Raw genomic sequence first — 23,779 nt, 5'->3', positions numbered from 1 at the left:
AGAGGAATCTCTCACTTTGTTGCTCTCTCTTCTTCTCTCTCTGATCTTCTCTCTTTATACTGAGATACACCGAAGAAATTTTACACCGAGATTCATCAAAGAAGATAAAGTTACAAGAGAAATAAACTCAATTTCTCTTATGACACATGCCACCAAGAAGCTAAGGGAGAACAATCTTCTTCTTTTTCTTTCTCCTTCCTTCACTTGCATTCTCTTTCTCTATCTCGAGGAAATCCCCAGCGACCCTGATTATTGTGGAGTATGCATTTCTGGCCTGCTTTGACAGGCTTTGTTTTTGTGTGCCCTAGGGCAGCAGGCAATGGAAAGGGATGTAAATAATGTAAAGATCTATGCATAGCATAATTTAATAAATAAGCTGCAATCTGTATGTCAAATTTAAGTAAAGAGCTTAATGAACAAGATGGAATTTCAGATTGACATATTCTGTAAAAATGACATAATTACATATATAACTTTTACTCGCAGTTAGTTAATTAAGCAAATTTATGTTAACTTTAAAAAAATTTTGAATCAATTAAATTTGAAAAAATATGAAAAATCTAATTAAGGAGTTTTGGTGATGTGTATTTAAAGTCAGTCAGTAATTTTTTCTAGGTGATTAGTAACATAATTAGCGTGCAAAGCCTAATTAAATAAATTGAAAGCATATAACAAAAAAGTTTGGAATCAAATGACCCTATAAACTACAAATGTGATCAAAATCATAAAATGAGCAATTAGGTATATGAATACAAAATAATATAATAATTAAAGTCATTTTCATATAAAGAAAAATATGAATTAAATCAAATAAATTGAAATCCACCTCAAATAAATATCCAAAAATTATAGGATACCATTTCTAAGTTCTAAAATAAATTTGAATATAATAAATAATTTTATTATACGTTTATTTTCTTTGAGATTATAGATATAATTATACTTGATCAAAATGCATTGAATTGCAGGCATACACACCCACTAAACTAAGCCTATAGACATTGAAGATCCTCATTCTTCACTCCAAAGATTAACTTGTGAGAAAGCATTAAGCAATTCATTAGATGATATCAAAAAAATGAGATGCATGTCACATGGGCTCATGAAGTCGACACCATATGATCGAAAAATTGGGCGTTAAAATATAACAAATTAAACTAAAAAATAAATGAATAGGTAATCAAAAGACTTCCTTGATCAAACTCGGAGAGTGTGGGACAAGAAGAGAGTAATAAATAGAAGGAAGATTTGCTTACGTGCCACCCAATGCTTATGTATTTACATATCTAAAACCTACACTTCAATTTTTAAATATATGTCATCTTATGCATGAAAAGGTGTATTTCATTTCTTAAAAGGTAAAATAGTGCATTTTTTATGTGATATAGAAGCTTTGGGTGGTATAAATGTAAAATGTAGACTTTAGTTGTTAAATTTGTAGATACATAGGAATTGGGTTGTTTGTAAGTAAATGCTAAGCAAATGAAAGCCCGTAGAATGGAAATAGAGAAAGTTAAAAAAAATACAAGTTTTTTGTATATATAACTGTAACCTTGCATTATTTCTTCATGTGTTCCTTATCAGCTTTAAAAGAGCCAACTAATTTACCCAAAACTCCTTTTCTCCATTTTGTTCTGAAGGACTGGTTGAGCACCTAACTGGAAAACAGAGTGTTCTAGGGTACCTGCGGCCCTCCTTCAATGGCTGAAAAATCCAGCATAATTTGGTAAGTTTTTATTTATTATTTTTATTATTATTATTTTAATGGTTTAAAGGCACGAGTTTCAATCTTTTCTAACTCAGGGTGCTCTCCTAACTTGAACTTTTATGGCAAGCAATGCAAATGGTTTTTTTATCTCGAAGATTTACATACATACCACTCAATTCTTTATCTATTTACATATCCAACGTCTAAACTTCAATTTTTTTATATATATGACACCTTACCAATGCATGAAACGGTGTATTTCACTATTCAAAAGTTAAAATAGCGGTATTTTTGATGTGATAAGACAGATTTAAGTGGTATAAATGTAAAAAAGTAATGTTTAGATGTTAGGAATGCAAATACATCTGTATAAATGCCACATCATTATTATTATTATACTTTTTTTCTGCGCATGCTAAAATGATAAGCGCTCAATAATTTTTTGATGGCGATGGAAATAGAAAGCCTCTTTGGGAAGCATTTTAATTATCTAGTAACAATGTATATTCTGTTCATTAATGCTTTTTGGTTCAAAATTTATTCTAAAAAGTTGCTGGATGGCTTAACAAACAAACCTTTGTAGATGCCAACTAATTTAGTGGGAAAATATTTTAGATGTTGCTGCCAATATATTGAGATTCCTCTTAATTATAAATTCATATATTGGCATCTATCATTTAAAAAATTAAAATCGCGAACTAAGCTGCTACTTAGAAGGATAATTTTGCACCACATCATTTGGACATTTTCTCTTGAGACAAAAGTTTTCATACCAAAGCATTTTGCAGCAGTAAATATATTAAGGATGTGATTGGATTTGGCTCTATAGACTTAATACTGGCCTATATTTGATGTAATTATTGAAACTCATTGAACGTCTGTGCATTGTAGGAATCATTCAATTTAGTTAATAATTGTTTTAAAAATTTTCACAATTCTGAAATCAAATTTCCTAAAAAAAAAGGCAGTTATTTTCTTACGTACAACAAAATTTTTATATATTTATATATTCCAAACTTGAAAGCTTTCATATTAATATGCTGAGCATGTACATATTTAATATATTTTCCCATGCATATGTTTTATTTTATAAATTTAAGTATATCATTATTTTTAGTTTTTTTCTAAAATGAAATATATTTTTTCATGCATATTTTTTTATTTTATAGATTTAAGTAACAAAAATGAGGTGATGTAAATGTAAATACGCATGTGATTTTTTAAAAAATAAAACAATAAAGTATTTCATAAATTATTAATATTAAGGAAAACTGTATATCTTATTTATTTTATTTAAGAGGGTGTGTAGCTTTGAGGACAATTAAATAAATTGTATGTCTCATCTCAAAGTCATAATTATAGCCTGGTGGTATTCTGGGTTATTGGAAACTTGGAAACAATAATTCGGGGAGAAACAATGGAAGTGACGTGACGGTCGGGCTGCGGGGAAACTCATCATCTCTCACAATAAAGCCTTCCAGTGTCCGAAGCATCTGGGAATCTCTTTCCATGCTGTGTTCCATTTGCACCAGGGAGTTGATGGTACCAAATTTATGTGGACAAAGCATGCATATTAATTAGAAGTAATGAAAAACTGTGGCTCTTTTTGATAGGGTGTTTACACCCATTTTTTGGGATTAATTGGTTTTCATTATTTACATTGGATTAATAAGTGATGATATGTGGCTAGAGGTGGTGATAGTTATTTTTAAAATTGTTTAAAATATTTAAATATTATTTTGAGTATTTTAAAAATAATTTTATATATTTTTAAATAAATATTCAATGTTAAAATATGCATAAGTTTTTCACATTCTTTCTCTTGTTTATCTCATTCACTGTATATTCTTATCTTCCTAATTCTTCTCTTTTCTAGTTCATCTATATGATCCGAAAAAGAGTGTTACTCGAAAAAAGGAATTATATGATGATAGTCAAGCTGATAATTTCTTAAAAAATAAAATAAAGAAAAAGAACCAAAACAAACTTTTTTTTTTTTTATTCTGAGGTTTAAATCTTAGAAAAGTACAAAATCTGCACTAAGTTTCTGATGTGCAAGACTTATGAAATAACATGCATATGTTCACGCAACAATTAATCTTCTGGAATTAAATTTTCTTTTGGATTAGTTTATTTCAGTAACGTTGCAAACTTATTGTTGCAATTTTGGGGTATATTAAGTTTTATTTTAAATTATAGAATTCTAAGAGCTACAGATAACTCAGAACGAGAAGTGCATCCCTCCCATAGTGACCTTTGAGCAGCATTCAATAAATCGTAAAAAGTTTGAGCCACCTGATTTGGTGTCTCTTCTTGCACTTGATTAACGTAATGTAGCGTTGTCCCATTAAAGAACATCTCTTCAAATCTACATGAGTGAAATCCAAGTGGAGGATCATAATTTGTCGAAGGAACTGAGTTGAATGTTGTAGGGTAAACCTCCTCATGCGAAGTCTAAATCTAGTAATCAGATTAAAATCTCTGACGATATAAATCATATCTTATTTTTTCAGGAATTAAGTGCATTTGATTAGTGTGTCCTTCGCATGGACAATGAAAATTATCCTCATATAGGTAAGATGGAATTTGTGAAGCTGCAGCCACGAAAATCTCTACACCGTTCAAGAACTCGTCGGTGATCCCTTTTTCTAACTGGATAAATTCTATTTTATATTCATGATCTTGTTGTACGAATATCCATATTTACTTATAAAAATGAGTACATGTGATTTAATATTAGGAGTTGACTTAATCGCATGTTTATAAAAAATGGTGATGAAATCGTTAGAATGATTGAACGTTTTAGATAACTTGAACAATGTTAATCACTAGAAAATTGATTGATTTGAATTTTAGCTATAAGCCAAAATTTTGGATCAAATTTCTTTCTATCAAACTCAAGTTCGGCTAGAAAGCAAAACGTTAACAACTTACTATTCTTAGGGCTACAGAAGGTCGATAATCAATCTAAAATTTTTTCAATTTTTTTGATCTAATTTTGTTTGTTACCATAGCTACACCAAACATTGTATAAGTTTATTTCTTTCAAGTTTTATTTTCTAAGTGAAAATGCAATCATAACTCTATGCATTCTCGTCTCCGCAAACCCCAAAATTAAAATCGAAGCTAGAACATTAAAAGCCTACCAAGGTTATTAGGGTTGTCGAAGATTGAAATCGAAGCTAGAACATTAAAAGCCTACCAAGGTTGTTAGGGTTGTCGAAGATTGATAATCTATCTTATGTCTTTTTGAAATTTTAGATCTAATATTTTCTTTTGCCATAGCCACACCAAACCTTACATGAGTTTATTTCTTTTGCATTTTATTTTCCAAGTGGAATGTCAATCATTAATGTAAGCATTTTTGTCTCCGCAAACCTCATAGGCGATTAAATGCACACCTAAAAATATGTTCTTAGAAAGAAATTTTTCATATGATGTAAGAGTTTTCATTGTATCCACCAATGAGAAGTCTAATTTCTATTACCAAAATGAAAAATCACGTCGAAATCTAATTTGTCAGTTCCAAAATAGAAATTCACTTCAAAATCTAAATTTCAAAGTGAGAATGAAAATTAGTTCTGGAAGTGAATTTCCAATTTTGAAACTCAAAAATTATATTTCAAAATGAATTTCCATTTTGGGAATGAAAATTAAACTTTGTTAAGGAAGAAACAGTGAATACTCTTTCCATATTATGAAATATCTTCTTTTAAAAAAAAAATTTGAGGTGTTCACTTAATTGCTTAGGAGGCTACGATGACGAGAATGACTAATTGTATGATTGACTTTACAGTTGGACATAAAATACAAAACAAATATATCTGTGAAAGGGTTCGAGTAGCTACAGTTGCAGACAATATTAAAAAAAGAAGTCTAAATAGATTTAATACAACATACCTAACATCAATTTGATGTTAAATGATCTGATTGCAATATGACCGAATGTCAATTGGAAATAAATTCGATCCAAAATTAAATTTCGAGTGATTCTTGTTGTTTTACCTAAATTTACGGTCCTACCCTATACAACACATATATAACATAAACGTTTAATGTCTTAAGTTCAAAACATGTACAACACTACCCTACGTGCAAAATCAGAATGTGGATCGATCCTACTAAATTTTAATCTGACACGGTGTTGATCATTTACTAGCTTAAGCCCTAACTATATATAAAAAATTCTACTCTCGATTCTTTTGTAATTACATATCTAACAACTAAACTTCCATTTTTTGCAAACATACAACCTTACATGTACATGAAAAGTTGTATTAAGATGCAAGATTTAAGTATCTGATATATAAAGACATAAGAATTTAGTGGTACGTATGTAAAAACTTTGACTCTAAACTGTCCTCCATGGGATCTACACCATCCTTATCTATGGATTTTTTCATTATGCATTTTGTCTCTACAACAACAACAAGCTGTTATCTCACTAAGTGGGGTCACCTACAAGAATCCTTTTCTCCATTGCATTCTGTTGAGTGTCATATTTTCGTTTAGTTCTAGTACATTAAGTTCCTTTTTTATACAATATGTCCAAGTCTTTTTAGGTCTACTTCTGTCTTTCTTAACATAAGTCGAATCTAAAACTTCTATTCTTCTAGGTGGATCCAGATGGACAACATTTAAAGTTACCAACCATCTAAGAAGACTCTCTCCATTCTTGACCAGCACATGAGCTACACAAATCTGATAACAATTCTATTCATTTCGTATTTATCTATATGTGTCAAGCAACTCATCCATCTAAGAATTCTCATCTCAGCAGCACTTACATTTTCTTATGCTTCTTTTTTAAAGGATAACATTTTACGCCATATAACATTGCAAGTCTCACCACCATCTTATAAAATTTTCCTTCCTTCATTTTGAATATATAATAATATATTCAGAAAAAATGGTTGAATTTTAATAATGACCGGAAATATTCATTTCTCAAAAGTTAACTCAATATATGATCAATGTAGTAGCAAATCCAATTCCAAACCACATTACTATTTCGGTTTGTTTAGAGCTATAAAGCATTTCAAGAGAACAAAAAAAAAAAAGCAATAACCCATATTACTATTTCAGTTTCTATTTCATTTTCATAATCAAAATGAATCAAGCACTAAGTTATTCAAGCTTCTTTCTTAAGAAAATTCTTTGTAATCTCATTTGGCTGTTTAAAGTTAGCAAAATATACGTTGAATGTACACTAACAAAATGATTTTGATTTCCTGTTACATATTATTATTGTGGGGATGTCTAAGAATTTATGTACAACCTTCTCTTATAGGTAATGAAGATGATTTCTACATGTTGTTGATGATGATTACTGAGAAGTTCTCTTTAAGGCTTTCCTAAAATAATTTTCCAAAGCAATGTTAGGGGCTATCAATGCACAAAAGGTTTTCATAGGAATTTTGTGTTGTTGTGTTGTTATATTTCTCATTATTACTGTGGGAATGTCTTAGAATTTATTTACAATCTTCTCCTATAGGTAATGAAGATGATGTCTACATGGTATTGATGATGATCACTGAAAAATACTTTTTGATGATTTCCTTAAATAATTTCTCAAAGCAAATACAGGGGCTATCAACGCACACAATAATATCATAAGAATTTTGTGTTGTTGTGCTGTAATATTTCTTGTTATATGGGCGTCATGCATGGAAAAAATTAAAAAAAAAAAGAATATTTGCATAAATAGCCCTCAATTCCTATGTATTTACAGATCTAACACGCAAACTTGTGTTTTGGCCTGTATGCCACCTTACCTGTGAATGGTACGTATGCTACCTTACGTCTCTTTGTAAGTTGCGATATAAGCTCTAGCCCCAGAGTCGTAAGTTGAGTTGTGAATCGGGAACATCGACGGGTGAGTTGTGTAGCCGGAGTGGTGGACCGTCGCCGGGTGAGGATGATTGGGAGCGGGGAGGGGTTAAATCGGGAGGGGGGAGGGATAAAATTGAGAGGGAGGAGGGAGGGATTTAAAGCAAAAATGGGAAGAGGGACTCATGTGAGGGATAAGAAAAAATGAAGATTTTGGCGATATAAAGGATAAGTTCTGATGGCTTAATTACAATAAGTACTCGTTAGTCTTAATTGAAACAGTACTCGACGGTTAAAAAATTCGGTAAGTCTAAATAATTGTTGGAATTTTTTTTCTTTTTTAGATAGAGACGGATCAGGGGTAGTAACACTGTCGGAAAATTTAAAGATTAATTAGCCGCATGAAGCCGTGGGAAATTAAACTAATATTTTCGATATAGGTTGTCGATATTCTGTCAAATATAGCAGCTTTTCTAGTAGTGAATTTTATATTTTAGTTATTTTCTCTTAACCATGTAATAATTTCTAAGCATCCAAATTTTCCAAAATGTTTGCAAGAACCTAATGACAATATTCCTATTTTATTAAACCCTTATTCTCTAATCTAGTTTTTCTATTAATCCTAAATTACAACTAATTTTTAATAATCCAATTGGTCAGTTTGAATGTAAAATTAGGATTTTAAGGTTAAATCATCAACTTAGGATTTCAAAAGGTCAGAAATCTAACATGAATTCATTTAAATTTTATAGAAAACCAAACCAAAGAAGAAATAAAACTTAAGTGCTCAACATGGTTGAATACAACAATAGAATTTGCATTAAATCCATTCAAATTATGTGTAATTAAAATATAAGGTATAAATAAAGAACCATGATGATGATATTTTGGTTCCATAAGAATGGATTGCCTCATCGATCTCCTTTTATACAATACAGTGATAGAACACTCGGTCCCTGCACTATAATACACGACACTCACTCTCTAAGACATCTACAATCTCTCCCTGTAAGTTTATAACTAAACATGTAGTGAGTCTCTCCTCATATGAAGAAATGTTCCCTTGTATGCTCTCCATGTTGAAACCATAGGCCAACCAACCTAACTACCCTATTTCTGCGGCACGGGGGGAAGCGGGATATGTCATGGTGACACTGGGGCGATAAAGTTGGGCAGCGCTGGCATTTCGGAATTAGGATCACCAAATTGGGTCATCAGGCACTAGCGTATGTAACTCTATAACACTAGATGCAAGGGCGGTAGCGCTTTGGCCCTGACACCGAAGCAAGGGCTTCTCTTGATTTGGGTCATCAGGCACTAGCGTATGTAACTCTATAAAGGGCGGTAGCGCTTTGGCCCTGACACCAAAGCAAGGGCTTCTCTTGAATTTTTTTTCCAATCTAACTGAATTGAAAGCTGAGGCGTTTGTCTGGGTGGCACTAGGGCACTGCTCCCTAATGATGGGGTGCTTGGTCCAAGCAATGCGATGTCATTCACTCTATTTTCTAGCCAAAATCTAGTGCCTTCAGTGTTGAAGCACTCTTCACAGGCACCGAGACGCTTACCAATGACTTATTCTATTTGGTGCCTAATGTTTCAGTTTTCTTGCATATTGAAAATAGAAACTAAGTATACCCAAAAAAAAAATAAAAATGACAAATAATACAGTAAACATATTACACCACACTATACTTTTTTTGTACATCAGAATATTTTCAACCATTGAATATTCTAAACTTAAATTTGGACTCTTGAGAATGAACATTTTCCAACATTCATTGCAAACTCTTTCTTAAATTTCATTGTATACCCTTACACTCTAAATGTTTAATTAATTTCAATTACATAAATTTTTTTATTTGATGTTTAGATCCCTACCTAAACACCAAAGCATAGTTCAATGATTGATGATGTCACTTTTTTCTAATTATATAACCTTCATATTGATTAGCAAACATTTACATTAGAAGTCTTATATTAACATATTAACTTGTTAAAACATTTATTTATGAGAATCTTATTTGACCTATGGTTATTAAGTTGATTATTATAAAAAATTATTAGATCTTTATTAATTGTAATTTTGAAATTTGACCAATTTTAGTGGTAACAACTTAATCATATAAGGTGGGCACTTATGGCCATACTTTGTAAATTTGTCAAGGTTATTGCTTCAATCCACTTTGTAAATTAGTTAAACATTGCTAGGATAAATTTTGTTCGACCGGTTATTCAAGAAAAAGGCCAAGAAGATTCATTTTCCAGATAATAAGTAATAGTTGACTTGAGATTGTTTTAAATTCATGAAATTGAAATCATCATTTAGAGACCTCTTCGTTGTCATTTCTTTCACTAAGTAAAAAATAGTCCTTTTTCAAAATTCTATTAGTCATCATACCTCCATTTGAAGATCTTTTACATTGACTAGAATGAACTTTTCATAGGATGTTAGTAGTCTTAGTTTTTTGTGCACAATAGAGGATACTAGCAATAAAATATTTTAGAATGATTTGGCAACAGTTAATATATACAAAGTGGCTTTATTTTTAAAACTTTTTAAGACTTATTTATGGATATAGTTTTCCTTAAGTTCAAGTTTTTAATAAAGTGACCGCAGTTCAAGTATTTAATAAAGTGATCAACCCAGTTAGAGGTGACTTTGAATTACATAGCTTATGCTTCTTCCAAATTTTGGTAGACATGTTTAATATGTGATCAATTATAAAACTTTTCATTTTTTGACAAGATATATTTTTTTCCTTAAAAATTAGTTTGATATGAAATTATTTAAATTGATTAATGTTCACTTTGACATCAAAAATATATCTTCATGTTATCCCTAGAAAATAAATTCTTTACATGGAGTAATACCAAAGAGAAAAATAAGTGTTTTTAGCTAAGTTGATGGTTAATAACATTCAATAGTTTAATAGAGGATTGGCATTTTTTACGTTTTTGAAAACGTTAGGTATTTATCTTTTAATTTTGGATGAAGTAATAAGGGATGCAACTCATGTTATTAGTCATTGGAGCTCCTTAGGTTATTTTGGAGGAGACATCTTTAAAATAACTCTAGCTTTATTTGATTTTATGTTAGCGCCTATAAGAATTAAAAACCACTAAAATTACTTTTTTTCCATCCATAAGAGTATATTTCAACGTATTGAGAAGCATATATTGCTTTGTAAATAGTTCTAATGAATATTAGATATGATCCATTACAGTTTTCACTTCACCATTAGTTCATCCACAAAGACTTTAGTATGTCATCCCCAATTTTCCTTAAACACACAATCCATTACAAATTTTCCATGCATTTCTCAACCTACATGACATAACAATATATTAGTACATATATCGCCAATTATTAAGGTCTTGTTCTCATTGTTTATATGATAACTCAAGTTTTAAGTTTCATAAAAAGCTTATGCTTACTAATGGGGTGTTTGACATTATCTAGAAACACTAATAATGTTGTCACTAAGATGTAGGAGTAAGGTTTGGGTGCTAAGGGTGGCTAGCTATGACTGTATAAAAAGCATAATATTAGCATTGATGAAATTATGGTTTGCAAATGAAGAGATTCCCAATATTAAGAACTTTGGGAAATGGTTAAGGATGTTCTAATTAAGTTTTAGAGTTTATGAGATTTTTTTTCAAATAATTTTATATAAATAAATAATACTAGATCTTCAAAACACTAATTCTAATATATATTTTTTTCACACAGTACATAAAAATAAATAAAATATAAAACATATAATATTTTGATTTTTAAGTCATTAATCAACTATTGTGGATCTTATAACAAGTCTTTTATACACTACTTTTGTATTGAATTTCCAAGCTGAAGCCGACTTTAAACAAATTCTAAAATTTACAGTGAGTTGGTTCAACTAATTTTGGCATGACTTGGTTGGTTCTCGATTTCATTGATCTCGCCAAACTTGTCGACATCAAGTTCTTGACACAAAACATGAATAATGACTCATAACCTTTCTATAATATACCAAGATAATAAATGAGAAGTTAACATAAAGAATCATAATAGTTTTGTCCTTATGCTCATGATTCAAGGACACATTGATACAAAAAGTGTTAGTTTGGTTATCCTTAAAGAGGACATTTCCTCAATCACCTCATAGCTCTCCAGTCCGATGCATCTCCAAACATCAAGTTGCAAAAACTCTTCTAAGATTCTTAGTACCACTTCAAGTAGCACACATGTAATTCACAAAATACCATAAATACTGAATTTTCACCGGCGTATTGGGAACTTTATATGAACATGATAGTTGAAGACAACATTACTTCTTCATTGGTCTATAAACTAAAAGCTCTTGTCCCTATCTTAAAAGAATAGGATTGGGTTCACATTAATTTTGGAGTCTGTTATCTTTTAAGTGATAAGCTTTTAAGTTAATTACATCTAAGAAAAGATGTTTCTTAAGAAAACTCTTGATTAAAATAATATTTATTCATTTCTACATATCTCAAAGTTTAATTTTCAATGATTCTTAATTTAGAAGTCAATAAGAAATGGCTCAAACTAGAATAATTCTTATCGAAAGCCAACAAATGAGGAGCAGAGAACAACAAATATTGTGAGGCCTAATGGTTACTTCAATCTATCATGTAAATAGGTTTTACGATTTAGAAGTTGAACTTGATATTTAAATTGAGTTTATAATTTTAATTTATAAAGTGTAGGGTTTGTATTTGATGGAATGAGTAATTAAAGATCTTAGGAGAAGCTAATCGCATGATAAGATTAAGAAGACCACCTCTAAAACTAAACTAAGATGAGTTCTACCAATACAGTAGAGACTCAGGAATAGTCTAAGGACATGAGACTTATGAATTTCATTCCTACCAAGGAGTCAATTTAGCTCGATTCTTTGGGGCTTACAGCCTACCCAAAAAGGACTCTCAACTAACACCTCATACACTTTAAAATCATGATATTGGTAACATGCACATCGAAAGTGTTAGACTGCTGTAATTTAGAAAAATTGTGTTGAAAATTATAAAATATTGAAGATCAAGAGGCCCATGTAGGCATATGCACCTAAATAATGTAATATTTTGATGTGCCCCTAATGTGTGTTGTTTTTCTGTGTGTTTAATGTCGATTTAAATCCCCAGTAACAGCGCCAAAAACTTGATCTGTCCCTAAATTACACAGCAATTTAGTTTCCAAAATAAGGCAAAACACTTGACCCAATTTATATTTTGCGGTTAAAATCAAAATGTTATATAAAATAATTCACACACTAGTGGTTCTACGCAAGTCTATGTATCACTTCAAGTAATATAGGGCTTTCTTTAAAATCTCCAGTATCGATCCCACAAAGAAGCGCAGTAAGAAATCCCTTAGGCTAATTCTAGTCTACTACTATCAAGTCTTAGTTTGGAAGATAAAAATTCTAATGTTAATAACATAAATCATAATATTCAAACTATAAAAGTTAAAGTAAAAAAGACAAGATAAAATGGGTTTAGTGAATGTTAACAAAAATTTAACTAAAAGAACTAAGTTAAATTTTCATATTTACATACGAAACCTTCAACTATTTTGTTATGATATGACTCATATACCATATAAGGGACAGATGTTGGAACCAAGCGGAGCAGAGCGGAAGAATCTGTCCAATTGGGGGAGCTTTGTTTGGGTTGGGAGTGCGGGGGCAAAGCACCGCTGTACGCTACAGGGATAATTTGGGAATTACATGTTGTACTCTGTATCTTGTACTCTTTTTTCTGGAGTTCAAAAAAAAGTTGTCGCTCTGCTCCCGAGGACGTAGACATATTTGTCGGTCGAACCTCGTTAAATCTTTCTGTTCTTCTTATTTTTATTCTCCCTAATTTCTCAACATATTTAATACCACATTAAAAATGACATTATTATCATTTCTTAAAAGTCATATACATATTTTCATATATAAATTTAAAACACCAAAGTAGTATAGATGTAAATATCAAAATTTAGATGTGAGATATGTAAATATAAATGAATTAAGTGCTTTATATACAAATTTTGTGTAGATTATTATTAGCACGTTGAGAGATGTATTGTGTGCTAAGAATTAAAAAAATACATGCGCGTGTGCTAAAAATTTAGTATTATTATTAAAAAATACATGCGCGGTTGGTTTGCTGACGAACATCAAAAAATCTAACCAGCAAAGTCGAATAAAGAAATCCAAAGTTATCCAGGATGCAGCAATTTTAGTAGTTCAAATAACTCGATGTGCCACCATATTAGAGACTGTTAAACAATGCAGGTACAAAGTATTTAGAATAGATTTATATTCTTTAAAAAATTATAATAAATTAAAAATTTGAGTAGATAAATGGTACTTTATCGTTAATCTCTTCACAAACGCTTTAATAGTTCATAAAATATTTGAAGATTGCTGTTCGTTATTTTTACAGAATTTTCAAAAACTTTATCCCTATTTATTCGATGCGAAAATGTCAAATTATCACCATCATTAATATCATTATGAAGTCACCATCAATGGCCAAGCGTGAATGCCACATCAGCTGGGCCTTCATTTATACATACCACACAATTTGTATTTATTTACATTTGCTAGAGCCGTGCATTAATATTTATTTTTATGTCACTTAAATTTTTAACTTTTTCACTAAAAAAACCATCACTATTTCCATCTATGAAAAAAAATACATACTTTCATGTATAATTTTATGACACAAAAATGTCATAAGAATAAATATCAAACTTTAAATATTAAACATGTAAATAAAATTTTTGTGATATATATTTAATTTTCCTTTTATTCATGAATGATTGTTTATATTGAACACAATAATTATGTGTAAAATAATAAAAATCTTATAATTCACTTTGATAATAATTTTTATAATGAAAAAAATACATGTTATAATTATGGGTGTCAAAGGTACGCAACTGTAGAATAATGAATTGTGGTACATGTTGTAGCTGATAATAGGGATTGAGTACTTTATTGTAATTTTAGGAGTCCTACTTGAAGCAGATGTCATCTTTCTAATTCTTTTCAAACAATCTAATATTGATAATTTAATAATTTATACTTTCTTTTTATTTAACAAAGGCTTTATTCAAAACAAATGCAAAGTTATATTTATCTTATGTTTTTATCTTGTAAGAACTTTCTTCTCATTGAGGCCTTCAAGTTTAACTACTTAATGCAAAAATAATTTGTGAAACGATCTAAGCCATTGATGTTTGCATGTAAAGAATATATGATATCCTTTTGCATCCCAGACGATCTAAGCCATTGAAATTACAGTCAGACGTTGCATGTGTGCCTGAATAGAAAAATACGTCGGTCGATCGGGATGGAGCATCCAGTCAAACCAAAGTGTTGTGTCAACAGGGCCGGGGCGTTCGGTCGTAGCGAGGTGAGATGCTCGTCGGGTCAGGGCGACCGATCGGAGCAAAGTGAAATGTTTGTCAGGCCAGAGCGGCCAATCGGCCCGAAGTGAGATTCTTGCCGGGTCGGGGAGACCAGTAGTAGTGAAGTGAGAAGCTCAGCGGGCCGGGGCGGCCGATCGGAGTGTTGTGAAATGCTCACCTGGCCGGGGCGGCTGGTAGGAGTGAAGTGAGATGCTCATCGGGTCAGGGCGGCTGGTAGGAGCAAAGTGAGATGCTCGCCTTGCCAGGGCGGCCGGTAGGAGCGAGGTGAGATGCTTGCCAAGCTAGGGCAGCCGGTAGGAGCGAGGTGAGATGCTCGTCAAGACGAAGCGGCCGGTAGGAGCGAGGTGAGATGCTCGACGGGCCGGGGCGGTCGATAGGAGCTAAGTGAGATGCTCGCCGAGCCGGGGCTGTCAATCAGAGAGAAGTGAAATGCTTGCTGGGTCGGGGCGGCCGATAGGAGCAAAGTGAGATGCTCATGTGCTCCATGAAAAAAATGCAATGCAATCCAAAGCAAGAAAACATGCGGTAACCAACCAGACTCGTGCTAGCGACCTCACTAGGGAAACCTAAGGATTAGACCCTTAGATGTGCGACATCATCACCTCTTGCTCTGTTGAGGAAATGTGGGGAGTTTCTCCGCGGATCTCTTGGGGGGAAACTATCCACGACATTGCAAAATAGAATAGCTACAAAGCTTTTCCTATTTTACAAACTTCTCCAAACTTCGCAAAGCGAGCCAGCTACAAAGCTTCTCTCTCTTTGCCAAGTCTGACATCCCAACTTCTCCAAGTAAAGTTGGGGAACCCAAAGCAAAGGAAATGAGGGACTCTGACCCATCAGGACTTATGAGGCTCACAACAAAGGGAGGACACTCGGCTCTACGGAGGGTGTTGGCTACGCACAAGACATTCTAAACTAAAGGCTAGCTTTAGGAAATCTAACGATCCATCAAACAGGCACGTCGTTGCGCCGATCCACGTCGGCACATGCACCCCGTGTGGGCGATCGAACCCACACGTCTAGACATCACTAATCCTAAGGCTGGCTAGGGGTTTTGGGGATCTCACCACCACTACGGTTGCAGAAGCATTCTCTTTAAATTGGAGAAGAGCCCACGCATCAAGTCACCAGTGTCTGATTCGTGCTCCAATGTACCTCGCATAATGTGCATAGGAGAACAAAAGACCCAATAAGGGCAGGAGGTATGCAAAGTATATGAAAAATATGAACATAGCATATGAAAATGCAACAAGACATCTACCTTCTAGAAGGGTTCAGACAACAACAATGAAAGATGGGAAGCTTTCCTCACAAAGGAAAAGACGTTTACGCTTCTTGAAGCTGTTGTTTCATCATTGTCCGTTGACGGTAGGACACTTTGGTGACTTTTTAACAGTCGTGGAATAAGGTTCGATAAGGTGGAGGAGCTAGTTCGTCGGCATCCTGCAAAAAAAATGTCAAATGTGAGGAGGAGAGTGAAACTCGGGGTTGCGCAAGGGTGTGAGGCTGGTTCTTCACAAACTTGATGCCGACAAGGAGGTAAGTTGGCCAAATGTCGCTGACAAGGACGAGAAATGATGTGGTTGCAAATCATGGAAGGAGGTGAGAAGGTCGAAGTTCCCGCATAGGAAGGAGCTGACATTGGCGAGAATCAATTGTTGGCACGCAAGAAGGGCAAGCTAGGAGTCGCCGACGTGCAAGGAGGTCGGGTGTGGGCTAGAGGCCAGAGAGAGGCAGCGCAAGCTTAGACCACGAGGGAGAAGAAAAGAAGGCAGCGACGCTGGGCTTAGCCAGCAGCTGGAGGGGAAGACATTGGCAAGGAGCATTGGATAACAAGTTTCAAGCGCAAAGCAGGTGAACGTTGCGACGCGAAGGAAACACGAATGCCTGAGTTCGCCGGTGAGGACCGCCGGCCGGCTAGGCTGACGACGGGGAAGGAGCTCGAGCTAGGTTTCGTGATCGAGGGTGGCGGTGGATCTGAGTCACAATAGGTGAGAGGGGGCTATAGCGATAGGTTAAATACGATAGATAATAATAATAATAATAATAATAATACTTATAATAATAATAATAATAATAATAATTATTATTATTATTATTAATTTAATATTCTCCCTGCGCATTTTATCCCATATGCACCATTATTTTGAAATGAATGTCCCCTCAAAGTTAAAATCGACGTTCCGAACATGCTGGTGCAGTCCGTTTTCCCATTCGGGGTTGTCAGGATAACTTTGTTGGTGATTGGGCCAATTTGAGCCAATTTTGCATGCAGTGCGGTGAATAATATTTGATGACCCAATCAGGATCGTCTTTCGAGTAAAATGTCGACCGGCCTTCGCCTAAGCGGAAGCCAAAGCCTAGCAGAATGACCCTGGCTATGTGCCCCTCAACACGCGCCGAAAGGTCCAAGGTGGGTGTCTAAACTATCGGATCTTACGGACGGAGCGTAAGTTATCCTGAGTTATGCATGTGGACACCCAACACTTATGACATCAAAAATTGATGTCAACCATAAGAATATAGATATTTATGTGTTCTCCAAATCTTTATATTATTGTAACACAAACACAAACACAAACACACATGATAAATCGGGTCAATTCTTCCCTTAACTCATTGCATCTCATTAACTTACTTCCAAATTCTAACGGAACCACTACATAGATATGTTGGGTACTTATAAATGATTTTATAGATTCTAATCTGAAAGATAAGATTATTTCTGTTATATTTGTTCACGCGCACCAACCTCAAGCATCACCTTCACGATATCCTTATAATTAAGCACCTCTAGCAGTTATAAGGATAGTGTAAATTCATCCACACATTACTCATCAAATAGGTTAGTTACTCCTATCAAATGAAAATAAAGTCAGAGAAAAGAAGTAACAAAATTGAGATGGATTGAAAATTGAGATGGAATTGTCGCTGTTAAAATTAATGATGTCTCTTGTAAAACTTAAGTTTGGGTGAGACCTGATTTGTAGTAGACTCGTCAATCAAATTACTACAAGAGAATATATAAGTCTAGCCATAATAAGAAGTTAAGGAATCACCTCCCTCATAATACACAAAGATCTAATCAAACCACTAACAGTCCAAACTGATCAATCCACACTAAAGTAAACGCAATACAACACTAACAACCGTAACTCTCAAGCAAACTAAATCAAACCACACTAATAAGTATGAGTTGCCTCTCATAAAGCGCTTTATTTAACATCGCCAACTTGACAAATGATTCCACCTAGATCAAAATTTTATTTAAGTAATCTTTAATCAATCATCCAATCTTTTCCACATCCAAAGATTCCTATAAAGTCCTCAAATTTAAAATTTTTTTTCAGCTCTTCCTCTACAGATTGCCTTTTCAGCTTGCAGCTCTTCCTTTTCAGATTGATTCATATCCTTGTTCCTCATCTTTCTTTCTAGATCCAATATTTTTCTTGTGATTTTCTCAATTTTCATATTAATATCATCCTTAAATTTTATAAGAAATGGATCTTTATAAGATACTTCATGATCTCCTAAATTTTGGATTAGATTCTCTCTAGATTATTCAAATTCTGGATCAAATTCTTTTAGGTTACTCTTTTGTTCAAGGTTATCTTTCAATTCTTCCCCTTAGTATTGAGTAAATGATAGAGGTGGTCTTTCTATATTTATCTTAGTTGAGGAAATATGTTTTTCTAATTCCTTAGGAATTTTTTCCATTGGTCTTTCAATCTCCTTAACCTCATTTCTCAACTCAAAGTTATTTTAAAAATTATTGTCGAATTCTCTTATATATATTAGTTCAATAATGTTTTATTGATCATTATTCATCTCCTTATGGTTTATCTCAAGGTCATTAGGTAAAATTTCTGGGGGGTAACAGTTAATTGCTTTAATAATCTGCCCAAGTTGATTTTTTATATTCCTTTTTGTGACCTCTTGATTTTCTAACTCACTCTCCATTTGAATAACTACCTCTTCTAATAAATCTTTCTTATCATTATGGGGGTTAAAGTTAAATCCATGAGGAAAAGAAAATTCATTATTATAATAGCCATGATTATTCTAACTATATGTCTGATTAAATTGATTATCTTCCCAAAACTGGTCTTCTCCTCCAAAATTATTATTCTTGTTAAAACTCAAATGATTTTCTCAACCTGGATTGTAATAATCAAAATAAGAATTATGTATCTTATGGCTAATTTCAATCTATTGTCCAAATGAATTTTTCTCAATAATTGGGGTTTCTTGAGGATATCTTGCTATGTATTCACTTCTTACGGGCAAAGCCCACACCAAAAATAGTGCCGACAGATATCATCTTGAAAATTTGCCTCTCTTGGGGTTTACTCTTTCAAAGCTACTAGCATTATAATCCAAATCTAAATATTCATTATACTGTTGTTTCACTGTTTCTACATTAAATTCATGTAGTCTTTTCAAATCTCTCCCAAAAGTTCTCTCCAAATCTCACTTCTAAAATTCAAGGTCTGAAGCTCCTGAACTGCATACAAATCTAAGGACTTAACTAATATGACAGATATCAAAAATATTTTTGTTATTTTGGATTTTGTTTAAAATAAACACATAATAATTAAACACACTATATAATAATACTATAAATTCTATATCTAAGTATTAAGGTTTATTTAAAATTCTCTTAAAGTTCTTACCATAGCATCCTTGGCAACGATGCCAAAAATTTGATGTGCCCCTAGTGTGTGTTGTTTTTATGCGTGTTTTATGTCAATTTAAATCCCTAGTAACAGTGCCAAAAACTTAACCTATCCCGAAAGTACACAGTAATTTAGCTTTCAAAATATGACCAAAAACTTGACCCAATTTATATTTAGCGATTAAAATTAAAATGTTATATAAAATAGTTCACACACTAATGGTTCTATGCAAGTGTACGTATCGCTTCAAGTAATACAAGATTTTCTTTGAAAACCTCAGCATTGATTCCACAAAGAAGCATAGTAAGAAATATCTTAGGCTAATTCTAGTCTACTACTATCAAGTCTTAGTTTGGAAGATGGAAATTCTTATGATAATAACATAAATCATAATATTCAAACTACAAAAATTAAAGTAAGAAAGGCAAGATTAAATAGGTTTAATGAATGCTAACATAAATGTAACTAAAAGAACTAAGTTTACTAAACTAATTTCTATTCTAAACTTCCTAATTTCTAAACTTCAAAGTTAAATTTACTAAGTCTAAATAAAGTTTTGTGGCGAAGAGTTCAAATTTAAGAAAGTATCCTTCCCTTTTACAGTGAGTACATGGTTAGTGAAGTAATTAAAATCTTTTAAAATTATATATAAAATTGTATTGTACCAAATAGAAGTATTCCTTTCTTTACCCTCTATCAAGTGCATAAAGAACATTGACGAATCCAGAGTTTGGTCCCTAATTTTGTGGTTAGGTTGGGAGGATACCGACTCTCACACCAGAGCTCCCACTTCTCCTTTGTCTGAGAGCTAACAATCTCGTATTAGAGCTAACAATCTCGTCAATCTCGTATTAGTTTCCAATCAACTGGATCAAATTGGGGATTTTAATCTATCACCTTAAAATCTTTAATTTTGTTTCTAATAAAGTATATTTCCAAATTTATTTGCACTCAACCCCATGGATTACATTCTCACCTATGAAATTGAATGTGATTTTTACCTTATTTTAGAAAGCATAGCCCTTTCAGATCTTATATTTCTCAACAAATTTTAACCTTTAAATTGGTCCAATTGAAAAGTAAATGAATATCAGAATTCTATCGGAGTTTAAATTATCATTAATTATTAACATTTAAACCAGATAAAACAAAATCAATTCTTCACAAAACCAAATCTCTTTGTAGGGAGAAGGATAAAGAAGACTACTTAGGATACCTTGGACTACTCAGAATTCATGAGAATATACAATAAAATAAGGATTTTATATATAAAAACAAGTTTACAAAATAAAAAAATAAAAGAACACAACTTATCTCACACTCCTTCTAATACGACAAAAATATATGCATTTTTATACTCATATTTTATATTCATTTTTGGTGATATTGCACTTTAATGGAATGTATTTTCTATGTTTTATTGCATGTTATTGATTTTTAGGACTTGGAGCAAAAAGGAAGCAAAAATAATTGAATTTGGAGAAAAAATGGAGAAGTTAAAAATTTGTTCAGCTCCGACGGCGCCAGATTGGGCCTTGACGGTGCCATTTGACAGAACTTGGGATTTAATTACGGGCCTCTAGCACCGACGACACCAGTGTTGGTGGAAGCCTTATTTCTAGAAGATTCGACAAAATTGGACATTTTTTGAAGAGTTTTTGGATGCTCCTATTGGAGAATCGACCTAGGCTCTATTTAGGGCCGAAATTTGATCAAAAACACCCCCCCTCGCACCATTTCAAATTCCTCCACTCATTTCAATTTTCCTCTTCACACACCTACAATCCATGCCATTCTTAACCATTAGTTAGTTATTATTTTTATAGTTTTAAGTTTTTGTGGTGAGTTTAAGTGTGAATTGTTCTCTAAGAAGTGTTGGAGATGAAGATAAGTGAGATTTTTTCTTCCTACATTTCCTAAGAGAGGCTACAAATGATTTGCTTTGAGAAAGAGTTTTAGATAAGTGTTGTTTGTTTGTTATTATTGTATGAACTTTCTTTTATATATGAAATTTGTGTTTTGTTATATCTTTCTCATGAAGTCTGAGTATATTCCTTTATCTTTCTCCCTACTCTAAGATATGGTGAAATGAAGAGAAAATGTGGATGTGCCAATGTTAAAATTTAAAATAAATTGTGATGATTTTTTCAACTCTGCTCTTAATTTACTTTTTGGTATGACCAATTGAATTGTTAAAATATTTTGTAAAAGATATGATCCAGGAAATGGAGTATGAGTTCTACGACAGAGTGAGAATCACATATAAGTCCATGAAGGAGTATTTCATTCATGGAATTAAGTGCAAATAAATAAAAAAATTTACTTTGCTAGGTGTAGAATTGGAGATTTCTAGGGTGATATACTAAAAATCTCCAATTCGATCTTAGTGTTTAAAAATTAAAGCGAGAGTTAGCCTTTAGGGGAAGGGAAGTGGGAGCTCTGAAGCGGGAGCCAATATCCTCCTAGCCTAGCCATGAATTTAGGAACTAAATCTAAGACCAACCAATGATTTTCTATAAGGGGGGACCCATTATCCTCCTAGCCTAGCCATGAATTTAGGAACTAAATCTAAGACCAGCCAATGATTTTCTATAACACTGAATTAGGGTAGAGAATTAAAACTATTTGGCACAATACCAATACATATCTAAATCATTTATCTTATCTCATTTCACCAAAAACTCATTGTAGTGGGAAAGATGTTTTTTCATAGTAGAAAAATTCATCACATAAACATAGTTTAGTAGTTATTAATTCTAAACCCTGCTTTAAAATTTTGCTAGCAGTGAATAATTTAGCTTTGATAGTATATTAAAACATTCAAAATTAGTGACAACAATTTCGATTGATTTCTGTGAATTTTCTAGTTAATTTTTCATTTCAAATTTAAACCTTCCTCGTGGGATCGATATTTGGGACTTAAAAGAAAGTCTTATATTACTTGATAATGATACATATATTTGCATAGAATCCCAACTTTAAGTGCTTAACTTTATTATTCATAAAATACCATATCAAGTTTTTTGGCGTCGTTACAAAGCAGAGTCAACTTTATAAATTTTACACAACTATATTTTCCGGGATCACCTTCCCAAGTAAATCCATAGAAGTTCCCTTTAAACACTTTATCTTTTTACAATCACACTCAATTCTCTCCTAGAAATGTAATGAAGAAGAAGTCTCTCACCTTCCTTCTCCTCATACAATCCTAGAAGAAAATCCTCTCTTCTCCAAAGCCTTCCTCTCACTCTCACACCACACTCATGCCCTAGACTCCTCTCATTTTTTATTAGGGTATAATAAAAAGAATTCAAAATTCCCTCCCAAATTCACTACAAAAGTTACACCTTTTGAATCCCAAAAGACATTTCCATTCATTCAAGAGATATATCCCTTCATTAGAGAGCCTTCCAAAGTGTTTAGATGCATTGAATCACTCCATGGGGCAATGAATCATTTGAAACTTTCAAAATCCGCTCAAAATTCATCCTGAACTGTCTTAATCAGTCTTATATCAGCTCTGGAATCTTAGACACCAGTTGTGGTGCCTCAGTTGCCAGTTATCTAGATTTTGGCGCCTCAGGCGCCACCCTGCAACAACTCCACCATTTTGCTTTGTTTGGCTTCATTTCAGCGTTGTTTCGCCTCGTTTCAGTTGTGTTTCGCTCCTAACAGATATACCTACAAAATAAGCATAAAAATAACCTTTATTTAAAGTGTCATTTTATTCAAATACATGTGAGGAATGTAAAATAGATTAAGCATAGAAAGACATATCGAAATGTGCCAAATCAGAATTTTTTTCTTGCTCGTTTTTTATTCCAAATTGCACCATTTTTGCTCCATTTTCTCCAAAAATTCAAATAAAAAATATGCAAAATATCTTCCTTTAAAGTGTAATATCATTAAAAATCATTAAAATTAAGCATAAAAATATATGAAAAAGTAGGCAATTTTTAAGCGTGTCATATTTTACATTTTAAGAAATTAAAAATTAATATTTTATTTGATTTTGACTGGATTGAGCTGATAGAAGAATGATTGAAATGATAAATTTTTAGGATTGCATATTGTTAATTTTCATCTCAAACACAAATCATAACATTGCAGTTTCCTTCAATCATATCCGAGTGGTAATAA

At 32.6% G+C, this 23,779-nt stretch overlaps 1 protein-coding gene across 1 annotated transcript in view; it reads left to right on the top strand.

Annotated features, from left to right (window-relative positions):
* LOC110035723 overlaps positions 1-1,904 on the top strand; it is a 73,570-nt gene extending 71,666 nt beyond the window's left edge. The window contains exon 5 of the mRNA XM_020740003.1: positions 1,641-1,904. Within this exon, the coding sequence (XP_020595662.1) occupies positions 1,641-1,708 (68 nt within the window). The 3' untranslated portion in view covers positions 1,709-1,904. The remainder of the gene's footprint in view (positions 1-1,640) is intronic.
* The last annotated feature ends 21,875 nt before the right edge of the window (positions 1,905-23,779 follow it).

Source organism: Phalaenopsis equestris, unplaced genomic scaffold, assembly GCF_001263595.1.
Source record: "Phalaenopsis equestris unplaced genomic scaffold, ASM126359v1 Scaffold199415, whole genome shotgun sequence".
NCBI classification, from domain to species: domain Eukaryota; kingdom Viridiplantae; phylum Streptophyta; class Magnoliopsida; order Asparagales; family Orchidaceae; genus Phalaenopsis; species Phalaenopsis equestris.
This window is presented reverse-complemented; position numbering and strand designations above follow the sequence as displayed.